Source organism: Oreochromis niloticus, linkage group LG23 (genome assembly GCF_001858045.2).
Source record: "Oreochromis niloticus isolate F11D_XX linkage group LG23, O_niloticus_UMD_NMBU, whole genome shotgun sequence".
Lineage (NCBI taxonomy): Eukaryota > Metazoa > Chordata > Actinopteri > Cichliformes > Cichlidae > Oreochromis > Oreochromis niloticus.
In genome coordinates, this window is record NC_031986.2 from 5,567,897 (window position 1) to 5,581,901 (window position 14,005).

The 14,005-nt window shown below is 42.3% G+C and overlaps 1 protein-coding gene across 1 annotated transcript in view; it reads left to right on the top strand.

The window, feature by feature from the left end:
- abcc4 (ATP binding cassette subfamily C member 4 (PEL blood group)) overlaps nt 1-14,005 on the top strand; it is a 39,689-nt gene that overhangs the window by 22,924 nt on the left and 2,760 nt on the right. Inside the window, exons 14-28 of the mRNA XM_003440892.5 lie at nt 433-529; nt 3,807-4,007; nt 4,284-4,421; nt 4,553-4,590; nt 4,670-4,782; nt 4,863-5,009; nt 5,913-5,992; nt 6,974-7,124; nt 7,279-7,398; nt 7,499-7,609; nt 8,250-8,350; nt 9,605-9,796; nt 9,897-10,052; nt 11,646-11,735; nt 13,829-14,001. Of these exons, the coding sequence (XP_003440940.1) occupies nt 433-529; nt 3,807-4,007; nt 4,284-4,421; nt 4,553-4,590; nt 4,670-4,782; nt 4,863-5,009; nt 5,913-5,992; nt 6,974-7,124; nt 7,279-7,398; nt 7,499-7,609; nt 8,250-8,350; nt 9,605-9,796; nt 9,897-10,052; nt 11,646-11,735; nt 13,829-14,001 (1,908 nt within the window). The remainder of the gene's footprint in view (nt 1-432; nt 530-3,806; nt 4,008-4,283; nt 4,422-4,552; nt 4,591-4,669; nt 4,783-4,862; nt 5,010-5,912; nt 5,993-6,973; nt 7,125-7,278; nt 7,399-7,498; nt 7,610-8,249; nt 8,351-9,604; nt 9,797-9,896; nt 10,053-11,645; nt 11,736-13,828; nt 14,002-14,005) is intronic.

A 14,005-nucleotide genomic window follows, 5' to 3' on the forward strand; every position in this document is an offset into this window, starting at 1 on the left:
TGGAAATCGTTCAGTGTCACCTCCCAGCAGGAGAAAGTTTCAATTGTTGTGCATGATGTAACACATGCACTTGTGTTTTTGGCTTTTGGCAAAGGTTTTAACCCGAGTGATAGATTTTTAGCAGTGCCCCATTGTTTAATGTTGTTTTTATAGCTTTGTCATTGTACACAGTGCTTTGAAACAAAAATACATCAGAAGTGAAAACTGACAAAAGCTTTGCATGTGTTGGGCTAAGCCAGGAAGGGTGCGGGACTACCAGTGTCAGGCAGACAATTGAGCTTTACCCCAAACTTCCTGTTACACTCTTCCTCTTAGATAACATACAAACTTTTTAACTGTACTAAAGAATAAGAAAATCCTTTGACAGTGTTTGACGTTTTTATGTGAAACTGAAACAAATTGGAATGAGAAAAAATGTTTTTCTTGTGTCAGATGCATCTGTGGCTTGCTGAAGAACAAGCTTCGCATCCTGGTCACCCATCAGCTGCAGTACCTGAAGGCAGCTGACCAGATTGTTGTCCTCAAAGAGGTTAGTGCAGATGAAATCATCCCTGTGTACCAAACTTGTATCTGAGCACTGTGTTTACCTTCAGCTTTTACATTCCAGTGCAAAAGACATGCTGTGGAAGAGAGCCAGAGATTAATAACAAGTATGATTTAGTGCAGAGAGGTCTATTAACACATAGTGAGTGAGAAAGGTGACTGAAGAAGAACATAACTTGCAGCTAGAGCTGGACGATAGAACGATAACGATATGTATTGCGAAATAACTTTTTCTCGATAGAAAAATTTAACTATTGCGATAGGCCTCATCTCTCTTGTCCTCTTAAAAGGAAAAAAAAAAAGAACAGCCAATCCAAATTAAGTAGCGCAGAGCCGAACCAATCACAGCCGCAGCGTCACGTCACGTGACTTGTTATGTACAGCACAAGTGCCAAGGCGCACATGTGTATTTGTTTGGGAAGCAGCCAGCCGGGCTGCCCAGGTAATGGAGGAAATGAGTGTGCCGACTAGAGAAAAATCAACCGAGAGCGTGAGCGAAGGTTACCGAAGAAAAAACAGATGATGGTTCCAATGCCGGAGAGATTGTCGAACGGAAAGGCCATAGAAGTTCCGTAGTGTGAAGGTATTTCGGCTATTTTAAGTCTGACAAAAAACAGAGTAGCGCGCACTGTAAATTGTGCCGAAAGCAAGTCTGGAAATACAATAAACCGGTGCATACTCAATCTCTGACTGAAAGCGCTAATTCGTCATTCGGCTTTTGTCAGACTAAAGCAGTGGTTTTTTGCCAGGCCCCCCTTTGTTTTACAAGAAAAATGTTCGCGCCCCCCCCACCGCACAAACACATCCTCCAAACACACACATCCATGTTTTGCTCCATTGCGGTTTATTTCACACCTCAAACATTTAGTAAACAATTAAGCAGATACAAGTAAACGGCAATAAATTACAGGTAGTAATAAAATATACTACTAACTCTTTTACGCTACGTCCACACCTACACGGGTATTTTTGAAAACTCCGCTGTTTCTATGCGTTTGGGTCTTTCGTCCACACGTAAACGGCGTTGCGATTCACCGAAAACGGAGATTATTTAAAACTCCTTTTTTTGCGTTTATGTGTGGACGAGGATTACAGAGTTCGTCACGCAACGACAAAAGTATGTGCCTCTTTTCACGTCACGCTGTGCGCCACGTTATTGTTTACATGAGATGAATTGCAGAATGGCAGATAGTCAGATTAACAGTATTTTGTCTATCTTCAGTTTTTACACGCAGTTACTGTCCCTCCATTTAGAAAGGCAGAGGCGTCACGGTGTAATTATTTTACGTGTAGTTGTTTTTTTTTTTTTCCTGTGTAATAATTTTCAACATTGCTGTCAATACATTTTTCAAAAAATGTCTCTCTGTGCAAAATGGGTTCAAAAACTAAACCAGCTGTGGGATACTGTTTGTCCGTGATTTGAACAGGGGGAACAAATTACGGCAGGATCAGCCTGATATTATTTGTATCCCACTGTAACTTTACTGTATAAAGAGCTAACATGTCCAAAATGTCAGGAGTAGTTAGTTATTACAAGAAGTGTTTGTGAACTAAAAATCAAGAATGTGGGATACTGTTTGTCCGTGATTTGGAGAGCCCAGCGCTGCTCCCGACGCAGGGAAAACTAATTTTGCAGGGGAGACCTACCTTGGCACTTGTGCAGGTGAAGCCAAAGGGAAGATATGCTTCACCATACTTTCTAGTCTTTGGCTTGGAAGGAAGTTGGTTTGGAAACATATTTGGCGATGCTTCATCTCCTGCTTTGTCTGTGTGGGAGCCCCGCCAAAAACCTGTCTATTATGCTAGCAGTGTCCAACCTTTCTTTTCTTTTTTTCTTTTCTTTTTTTTTCTTTTCATACCGCGCCCCCCCTGCAATGGCTCTGCGCCCCCCCTCTAGGGGGCGGGCCCCACACTTTGGGAAACTCTGGACTAAAGTAACTGTTAAAACTGTTTGAAAAGCTAAGCTATACAACAAGGAGAGATTGAGAATTTCCTTTTAGTTCTCAGTTTATTTGATATTGACAAAAGTTAGTTTGTTTTACAGAAGAACAGACAAAATTGACTAAGTTTTATTTTTAGAATTAAAATTTTGTTTCTAAGTGGAATTGACAATTTAGTAGTCTGTTTTGTTTTTTCTGTTTTGAAACTTAAACGCTTTAGCGGCTGCCTTTTGTGTAGTTTGCAATATTTGTCTTTATTTATCTGAAACTGAAGTCTTATGTTCCTTAAGTACATCTACCCTGTTGAACTTATTATGGGAAATAAATATTTAAATCAAAACAAGCTGCTGATTATTTCACATTTTACTTGTGAGCAACGGCACATTTAAATCTTACAAATATAGTTATTTGGCTTATATCATGATATATATCGTTATCGCCTGAAATGAAAAACACATATCGTGATATGAAAAAATCTTATATCGCCCAGCTCTACTTGCAGCATAACTAAGGGAGGATTCAGGGTCACCTGGTCCAGCCCTAACTATATGCTTTATCAAAAAGGAAGGTTTTAAGCCTAATCTTAAAAGTAGAGAGAGTTTCTGTCTCCTGAATCCAAACTGGAAGCTGGTTCCACAGAAGAGGGGCCTGAAAACTGAAGGCTCTCCCTCCCATTCTACTTTTAAATACTCTAGGAACAACAAGTAGGCCTGCAGTATGAGAGCGAAGTGCTCTAATGGAGTGATATGGTACTACAAGGTCATTAAGATAAGATGGGGCCTGATTATTTAAGACCTTGTATGTGAGGAGCAGGATTTTGAATTCAATTCTGGATAAAAGATTATTTCAGATTAATAAAAGGATTCATCTGAAATAATCACTGGGGAAACTATATGTACAAAGTGATGACCTGACATTGCAAACACTGTGGATCAGCCTTGAATAGTCTTATAGAAGATTGCTCTGAACTTTTGTTTCTGAGTGTTCTCTGGCGCCACCTTCAGGTCGGTTATCAGCTTTGCACACAAGATATTAGATCATAGACTGAAGGGGCTGTAGGGATTTATCTTTGTCTCTTCAGAAGATGCTTTGTTTTCTGAAATTCAGCCACACTACTGCCGTTTGTAGAAAAGCACAAACGGGACTAAGTGCTGCCAAAGTAAGCTGAATGTCGAAAAACTATCTGGGTGACTAGCAGGACTTTGGAAATGTACTGCTGTTGACATCTTCAGACACTACAAAGTGTGTGTGTGTGTCCATAGGTCTGTAAAACACCCTCACAGCTGTACAATTTCCTAACACTTGGTGATTTGTGTGTGTCAGGGTCACATGGTGGCAAAGGGAACTTACACGGAGCTTCAGCAGTCTGGATTGGACTTCACCTCCCTTCTCAAGAAGGAGGAGGAAGAGGAGCAACAGCAGCCTCATCATGACACCCCCATCAGAACTCGAACTCTGTCTCAAAATTCAGTACTGTCCCAGACCTCCTCTGTCCAGTCCATCAAAGATGGAGACCAGTTACCGGTTAGTGCATAATTATCAGTAAAAACAGCCTAGTTTTTAAAAAGTCAGGGTTGTTTATAGGAAATGGGTAGTTTCTGCCCATCCCTAGTTTAATATCATGTTTGCTTTTCTTTCTTTTCCCCCCTCCCCCAATGGTCTTTAACAAGCAGAGCGTGCTGAACTGACACAAGTTGAGCTTAGTTTGCTTTACTCCATTTTCATTTTGACAAGTTAAACACAAGGAACTTGATGGCCAGTGATCATGATACTTGTTGTATGCTGATGACTTCCTCGCAGGCAGAGCCAGTTCAGACATTCGCAGAGGAGAATCGAGCTCAGGGAACCATTGGAATGCGCATCTATGCCAAGTATCTGACAGCTGGGGCCAACATTGTGGTTCTGCTGGCTGTCGTGCTGCTTAACATCATGGCTCAGGTACACAGAGACCCACCTGTACTTGTAATTCGCCTTCCACATGTTAGCTCAGTGAGAATAAGTGTTGAATGCATTTCACATGTGTAATATAAAGCAGTAAAAATTATTTTCTTTACTTTTATATCTTCTAGGTAGCATACATCATGCAAGACTGGTGGCTAGCTTACTGGTAAGTATCTTCAATCTGCCGTTTTCCTCATAGACTGCAGCTTTTACATGTTTGTTTATACTCATGTCTGACTGTTTAGGGCTGATGAGCAAGAAAAACTAATGGCCAGCAGTAACATGACCAACAACACAGAGAATGGACTAAATGTCACCAAAGAGCTGGACATGGATTTTTACCTGGGAATTTATGGAGGTAAAGGCGTTCTCTTATTTACACTGCGCTGCATTTCGGCTGATTTTACTGTGGTGTTTCATGGTGTGTTATTTTTCCAGGTTTGACTGCAGCCACCATAATCTTTGGCTTTGGCAGGAATTTGCTGCTGTTCAGTGTGCTAGTGAGGTGTTCACAGTCTCTGCACAACCGCATGTTTAGTGCTATACTCCAAACACCCGTGCGCTTCTTTGACATCAATCCGATTGGTAAGCAAAACTTTGCAAATTTTTAATGTTGTGCGTTCTAAAGCCAGAGTCGGTAAATTGTAGAATTTTGTAGTTCAAAAACTTCTAAATGGAATTCTGTAGTGCTCGTGTGGGCCAACCACTCACAGGAGGGGCGATGGTCAGGGGCAGTCTGAGAAATCTGGCTTTAGGAACTTGGAATGGCACCTCTCTGTTGGGGAAGGAGCCTGAGCTAATGCTTGAGGTTGAGAAATATGAGCTAGGTGTAGTCGCGCTCACATCAACTCATAGCTTTTGCTCTGGTGTCTAGAAAGGGCTGGACATTGTACCAATCCTGGGTTGCCCTCAGTGAGAGGTGACAGGCAGGTTGGGTATACAGGTATCCCCAATTTGGCAACTGTGCTTTGCGATGGATGAGTGGGGTTGCTTCCCTGTGCATTTGAGTCAAAAAACGGGTCCTGACTGTCATTTTGTGCTTATGTGTAAAATCACATTTGACACATAAGCACAATACCCAACCCTCTTCAAGTCCCTAGGCTTGATCTGCTTAAAGGATGTCCTCAATCCCGCTGATACACCTTTAGTAGTGGAAGCAGAGTCTGGAGCTAACCCATCCATCACTGTGGCTGAGGTCACTGAAGCCAAAAAAAAGAGCTCTCCGGTGGCCGGTCCCCTGGGGTAGATGAGGTTCAGTGAGTTTCCTCTTCCTTACACATAGGGCGAGGAGCTCAGCCATACCTTGGTGTGACCGGATAACCCAGATAAGGGGGGGTAAAGATGGATGGATGAATTTTGTAGTTCCTTTTACTCCATTTGCCATCTATGTGGGTGCACAGTATACAAGCAAGAAAAGTTAAACTAAACCTTAATCTTACTCTAGCTGGTTTCAAAGTGTGGTGATAATTGTCTCTTGTCTCACCTCAGGAAGAGTATTGAACAGATTTTCAAAGGACATTGGGCTGCTGGACTCCAACATGCCAGTGACGTTTGCGGACTTCGTTCAGGTGAGGGTAGATCTCTCAGCAAAGACACAGCAGCATATTTCTTTTCTAAACCACTGACAAAGCAGCAAAGAAGATCATAACAAGTGACAGTTTATGGTGGAGCTGCAGCCTCCACACTCTTTTCAAACACAGACAAACACAGCAGGTCCAGAGCAAAGGTAGTGAAGTATTTTCCTGAAGTAACAGCTGCACTCACTACTGTAATGACAATAAAAGCTTCAAGCCAATAAAAGCCATTTAAAGTCCAATAAAAAAAACAATAACAAGTCTTAATCGAATCAAATCAACAGTTCAAAAAACTGTGAAGAAAAGCGATCCTGCCATGTGCTCATCTGTTGCTGGGTAGTTTTCCAAAATGAAAGCTAAATTCTATGAAGAAAATGCCATAACTAGGCAATCTAAACTTTGCTACAGACTGACAGCAGCTGTCCCATCACTATGAAATCAATGCAGAACCTAAAATGCTCCACTCAGGACAAGGCTTTATAACTCATTGGCACTTAGCTCTTAACTTAGGAGCTAATCAGTACACTGATTACACGCTGCTGGACAAAGTATTTAGAATTTCGTTGTTGTCTGATGTTCCTCGAGCTTGCCTCAGTCACTGAATCTGCATCAAACAGACAAATTTAATTTCAAATCAGAGCACTCAGTGATGCAACTGGTGAGTAAAGGAAAAGTGTAAGCGCTGTGGCACTGCCCTAGGTTGGTAATATTTACCTACTGATGTCGATCGGAGATAACGCTCTTATTTGTAACGGAGGGTCAAAGCTCTCTATGTTGAAGAATAAAATGGGTAAAACTGACAGTGCTGTTACTAAAGTGAAAGGCTGAAGTACAATGCACAAGTTAATGAAAATACTTTTTCATTCTGTAAAACATTTATTTTTAGTTTTTTTTTAAACACACACAAAAAAGAAAAAGGCAAAAGAACAAACCACTTTAATGTTGATGTGTTTTTCTGTTATCTGTTGTGAGCAGATCTTCCTCCAGATACTTGGGGTCATTGCTGTTGCAGCGTCGGTGATTCCCTGGATCCTTATCCCCGTTGTCCCCCTCCTTCTCATCTTTCTTTATCTGCGTCGCTACTTTCTGCGGACCTCCAGAAATGTTAAACGGCTCGAGTCCACCAGTGAGTGTCCTACAGTACAACAGTGTGTGAAGGAGGAGATATACGTGCTGCTATTGTTGTTTCTTTTTCATTTTAAAACCTGCACATTTAATATCTTTAAAGCTTGAAGCGTTCTTTAACCTGTTGGTAACTTCTCACTCATCTGTGTCTTCAGCTCGGAGTCCAGTCTTCTCCCACTTGTCCTCTTCTCTTCAGGGCCTTTGGACAATCCGAGCCTTTGGAGAAGAGGAGCGCTTCCAGAAAGTCTTTGATGCTCATCAGGACCTGCACTCAGGTTCTCCTCAGGCTTGGCACATAGAAGCTCATATTATGATCAGAGAACCTAAAAATTGTACGTTTGTGAACTGTCAGTGATGGATTGTTTCACTGTGCAGAGGCCTGGTTCCTGTTCCTGACCACCTCTCGCTGGTTTGCTGTCCGCCTTGATGGCATCTGCTCCGTCTTTGTTACCATCACTACATTTGGCTGTCTGCTACTCAGAGACAGTGAGAGAACTAATTTTACTGTCGATTTAGTGTTGCTGTTTGTGATGGCCTACCAGCAGGGGGCAGCAGTGTGCGAGTTATCCACTATATTGCCAAAAGTATAGGCTTACCCATCCAAATTGATGAACGATCAAGCTTCTCCATCTGGCAAGCCGATGGTCCAGTCTGAGAACGGTACTTGTCTGAGTGTTTCCAGGGAAAGAAACTGTTAATGCAGCATACCAAGACATTTTGGACAATTTCATTCAGGTTCCTGTTCTAACATGACTGCGTACCAGTGCACAAAGCAACGTCCATGAAGACATGTATGAGTGAGTTTGGGATGAATTAGAGTGGAGATAGCGAGCTAGGCCTTCTCATCCAACATAAGTGTCTGAACTCACAAATGCACAAGAATGATCAAAAATTCCCACAAAACACACTGCTAAAGCAGAGTTAAAGGTGCAAAGGTTGGGCCGGTATCATTTTAAACCCTGTAAATTAAATGGATGGGATGTCACTCAAGTTCATATGCTTGCAAAGGCAGTCAAGTGAATACTTTTGGCAATACACTGCATGTGAAGTCCAGCAGGTGCTGAGTGATTGCTACTGTTTAACTTTTAAAAGTGTAGTAAAACGGTTGTTTTCCTGCTCCTGTCAGAGCTTGATGCGGGTGCTGTTGGTTTGGCTCTCAGCTACTCTGTCACACTAATGGGCATGTTCCAGTGGGGTGTCAGACAGAGTGCAGAGGTGGAGAACATGGTAAGATACTCAATGTCTCTTTTATTTCCAGCGTTTGTATCATTTCTTTATATGACTGAGCTTTTGCTATTCCCATATAAATCTTACTAATTTCCAGAAATAGTCCAAAGATTGTATTTATTCTGTCATTTGAACATCAAAAGTCTTCTTTGCCCTTTTCTTTTATATGTATGGTTATTGGGCTTGTTGACATGGAGGTAAATCTGAGACCACTTTCCTGATGTTGCATGATTTCTGCCTGGTGTGCTACGCATCTTAAACTAGTGTTATCAGCAGACTTAAATGATCAAAAATTTTTAGGAGTTCAAGGAGGTCAGCATACCTACAGTCTGAAGTAAATTATTTATTATTTATTTATTTGGGTGATGCAGTGGTTAGCACTGTTGTCTCACAGCAAGAAGGTGGTCCTGAGTTCAATTCCACCATCAGGCCGTGGTCTTTCTGTGAGGTGTTTGTATGTTCTCCCCTGTGTCTGTGTTGGCGACCCGTCCGGGGTGTACTCTGCCTCCCGACCTGTGGTACCTGGGATAGGCTCCAGTCCCCCCGTGACCCTGAATTCGATAAGCAGAAGAAGACTGATGGATATTATTATTTTGCAAGGGTCCAAAAGGTTAAGCTTTGGGATTCTGCTCTTTAACATGAATAGCATGAATAGACCACCAATTGTACTGGTCGTCTCAAAGAGTTTCTCTGGCATCTGTCAATATCATGTTTACAGGTGAAGCAGTGAGAGAGCTAAACTACAGGCGAAATGGTAGAAAGGACCTATCTGAAGGAAGAGATTATAACAGTGTTTAAAGCATAAAATGGCTCACAGAGGGTGGATGCTTTAGATTAATAATAAATAATACCTGCATTCTCCTTGATACCAAGTAGACACACTAAATGATTCTATAACATCCGTCTGAGTCACGTGGCTGTTCTCCTTCATTGAGAAAAAACAGCTCATGGGGAAAAAAAGTAGCTTAGTAAAATAGTCCTGTAGAAGCCCAGAAACAGTGGCAGACTGAAGCATCCTGAACACTAAGCTATGAGTTGCAGACTTGCTGATTGGATGCGGAGGATGTGGTGGGCAGTATCTTCTTAGATCTTTCGTGTAATTCTAGATATTAATCCATTCTTTCAGATTTACCTGATTGTTTATTTCTTAAATTGAACTTGTACGCAAATATAGTTTTATTACATGTTGTGTTCTTGACTACACCACACAGACTGACGCTGATTTAATGTGCATTTCTGCATTTCTGTCGTCAGATGACATCAGTGGAAAGAGTAGTAGAGTACACTAAACTGGAGAGTGAAGCACCCTGGGAAACCCAGAAGCGTCCTCCTCCTGATTGGCCAAGTAAAGGCCTGGTGACCTTTGACCAGGTCAACTTCTCCTACAGTGCTGACGGACCTCAGGTGCTGCACAACCTGAAAGCCATGTTTAGACCCCAAGAGAAGGTCAGACATCAAGGTTTATTTGTTTTGTTTCTAAGAACCTGAAGCCTTTTGTGTGACACGCTGTCAAACCAAAGCTGATGTTCTGTGTCTTCTGGGTCAGGTCGGTATTGTGGGTAGAACAGGAGCTGGGAAAAGCTCTCTGGTCTCAGCTCTGTTCCGCCTGGCAGAGCCCCAGGGAAAGATCTACATCGACGGTCTTGTGACCTCTGAGATCGGCCTCCATGACCTGCGGCAGAAGATGTCCATCATTCCTCAGGTACAACATCATAGCTGACCTCTTAGCAGAACACAACACTAGCATCTGGCTACTCTTGTTGCCTTGTTTCGTAGCTCGTCTTCTACAGCTTTGTTACTTTGACATGAGAAATTTTTGGCTAATATGTGACTAATTACTCGTTTGGCACATCCTTAAAGCAAAGAAGGATCAGCAGCCCCAGCCTGCTCTGACACTCTAGAGCAGGGGTCCCCAATCCCAGTCCACGAGGGCCGGTGTCCTGCAGGTTTTAGATGTGTCCTTGATCCATCACAGCTGATTTAAATGGATAAATTAACTCCTCAACATGGGCGTTTCTCAATATGCGTACTTGTGCGTACTTGCGTTCTCGTGTACTCGTGATACGTCATCAGTCGGAGACCAAGTACTGTTCCAATTCGAAGTACGCATCAAGCCGAGAACGCGAAAAAGTCCCGGATGTGTTCTCGATCCGCCCGTTTTGTCGAGCATGCATCGGTGTGGACTTGGGACAGCTAAATATCCCAGAATGCATTTCGTCCAAAACTCAACAGCGGACTCCCGGCACATCGTTTTCAACCCCCCCCCCCCCCCCCCACCCGCTCGCGGTCTTCTCACTACTCGGGTTAAAGAAACCCCAGCAGCTGTCTATAGTATTGAGTGTCCACTAGAATAGAAATAAAAGCGTTCTAACATCTCATCTGCTTGTTTTTATTAAGGTATGTACACGTATGTACATGTACACTATTTTTATTAATAGAGGTTTCACTACTGAGGTTAAAAATGATATATAAGTCACTTAGATCACTTCTAAATGTTAATGTTTGGTTTATTTCAGTGTTTTATTTGTTCCTGAGTAAACCGGTTTGGCTGTGATTACAGTTAAGCTTCATAACATGTTACTCACAGTTAAATTAAGAGGGGACGGCAGTAAAAACTCCGGACCTGTGACATCATCACGTACGCAGGTGTTCCAGTTGTACATATCGCGAGTCCGTGCTCACGTTCTCGGCGGGTACGTACTCCCGTGCGTTCTCGGCGAGTACGTACTCGCGTACTTGGGCATTGATAAACGGCCCATGTCTTGAAGTTCTCCAGAGGCCTGGTAATGAACTAATCATGTGATTCAGGTGTGTTGACCCAAGGTGAGATCTAAAACCTGCAGGGAGACCGACCCTCGTGGACTGGGATTGGGGACCCCTGCTCTAGAGTCACTTCTGTTTGCTCTGTCAGAAAAGCACAAGTGTTTGCACTTTGTTGTAACTGCTTTCATTTGGTGCTATATAAATAAAACTGAATTATTTGCTCTAACAATTGTACGAGTGTAGTTTTAAAGACTGCATTTCAATTCCCACAAAGTTCTTCGCTGTGATCAGTCAGAAATTTTGCAAACCTGTAGGATGCATTTAAAACCAAAGGAGGGACTGGCAGCTGGTTACAGTGTGCCATGTGTGGCATTTAGGTTTTTTAAACTTTTACCTGGCACAGCAGGAAACTCACTCAAATATATTGAAATAAGTCACTGTGCTGTTCTGTTTACAAATTGTTTAATAGTCCACAAAATCTAATCATTTTGGTGTCCATTTTGGGTTCTCCAACTCTCCCCCACCCCTTTAGGACCCAGTACTGTTTACGGGTTCCATGAGAAAGAACCTGGATCCATTTAACCAACACACAGATGAAGAACTGTGGAGTGCTCTGGAAGAGGTCAGTAACTCTCACAATCAGCAGAATCAGTAGTGTGTGAGTTTTAATTCTTGTATTATGAAGCAGAATACTTGCCAAACTATTTTATTATCTTACAATAGCAACAGAAATATTGTGAAATATTTGGTACGCTGGTATGGTACGCTCATCAGAGGTACCAAACTGTCCCATTCAGGCTGACTGAGGGTGAAGGAACTGCTGTCTCTGTTGCATGAGGATATTCTCTTAAATAGGCAATTATCTAATTTTGTCCTGGAGCCAGGAGCAGGCAATCAGAGATCCCAGTGTTAAATGACCTCAAGGATTTCGACCTCAAAATCAGCCTTGAAAAGAGCCGCCAGGAACCTGCACCATGTATGGACTATCTGGGGCTCTACAGTCCCTTGTTTATCGCGGGAGTTACGTTCTAAAAATAACCTGCATTAAGTGAAATCCGTGAAGTAGCCAGCTTTATTTTTTTTACAATTATTATACATGTTTTAAGGCTGTAAAACCCCTCACAACACATTTCATACACTTTTCTCAGACAGGCAAACACTCTCAAAGTTCAAACCTTCGTAGTATTATAGAATGAAACCAAAGACACCCACAGTTGCCTTTGGCGGTGCAAAATGTTTCGTCGACATTTTTGTGTTTGTGGGGGTTAAAACTTACAAACATACAGTACAGCACAGAGTCACACTGCTAGTGATTGAAAATTTATGTAAATCTGACAAGCTGAACGCATTCTGTACTGTACAGGAGACACGGCACGCGATTGATTGACAGTGGTCTACAGCCAATCAGGGCGCAGAACACAATGCGCTGTAAAAAAAACAAACAAAAAAAACCCATGCAAATTGCACAAAAAAAATCAGTGAAACAGCGAGACCCCGAAAGGTGAACAGTGTTATAGTGTGGGACCACTGTATATACATCCCATTCCTAATTGTGCCACTTTCAGAGCAGAGGATCGTCATCGGCCTTCACACATTGTCTCCCTCTTTCAGCTGAGGAAAGCTGTGCAGTTCCAACTCTGTCTCCACATCCTCGTATGCTTTAATTTCTGTGTTGTTGTTTTGGTTTTTTGGTTTTTGTTTTTATAATGAAGCATTGTCAGCTTTGGGTCGCATCTCTACATCTGCTGTTGTCACAGTGTAACAATAACACCCCACTGTCTATCACAGTTATCTAGCTGCAGAGGAACCCAGCAGCTCTTATTACCTCTGAGGGTGATGTCATCCAGAGTAGCCCCTTGTCACAGATGTGCAGCTATGATGGCAAGGCAGTGAATAGCATTTGGTCCTCGGGCTGGCTCAGGCTTACAAATGTGCTCAAGCTGTGCTCTTAACATTACGGGACACCTCTGTGGGTAACATTGTAGTGAAAACGGATGACTCTGCAGTAATTATATTGTTATAGCTCATATTAATCTTTGTCAGGATATCAAGATACTAAGAGGTCTTATTATTCATGATTTTTATATGTAAGAAGAAGGACTTCAAATTTAATGCAAAGCTAATATGTGAGAAATGGGGTCTCTCTTTTATACTGATTGCTGCATTCTGGATCAACTGAAGGCTTTTAGGCTTTTACAACAATGCAGCCTAGAATAAATAAATACACCAACTAGCTTTTCAGTTTTGCTTTGAGACAGGTTGCTTCTAATTTTACAGATATTGCACAAATTAATAGGAAGAAAAGAAAGGCAGTCCTTAATGTAGATGCTGAAGAACATGACCTGATCAAACATGACTCATGAGTCCTTTTGCTACTGGAGGTCGAGTCAGTGTCTGGTTAGACACACATTTCTAATGTTTTTGAAACGGAGTACAATAAACTTAGTTTTGTTTGAATTTAGAAGATGGACATTAGGTCATTCAGGCCTGTCTTTAAGACATGCCTGCATCATTTGACTTCATTGATAAATAAAGCTGGGTATCATATCATAGCAGTACTTCTAATAATGTCTAAGGGGAGCATGCATGATTGGTCCCATAACAAAACCTGGGAACTAACTGTAAAAAGATAACAGAGCAGGAATTGTTTATAGAGGACACGCGCGCACATACAGTGTAGTTAAAGCTCCTTTATTCATTTTTTTGTTCCTGCAGGTGCAGCTGAAGTCTGTGGTGGAGGAGCTGCCTGGAAAGTTGGAGACTGCCCTGGCTGAGTCGGGCTCCAACTTCAGTGTGGGCCAGAGGCAGCTGGTGTGTCTGGCACGAGCTATCCTGAGGAAGAACCGCATCCTCATCATTGATGAGGCCACAGCCAATGTGGACCCGAGGTAC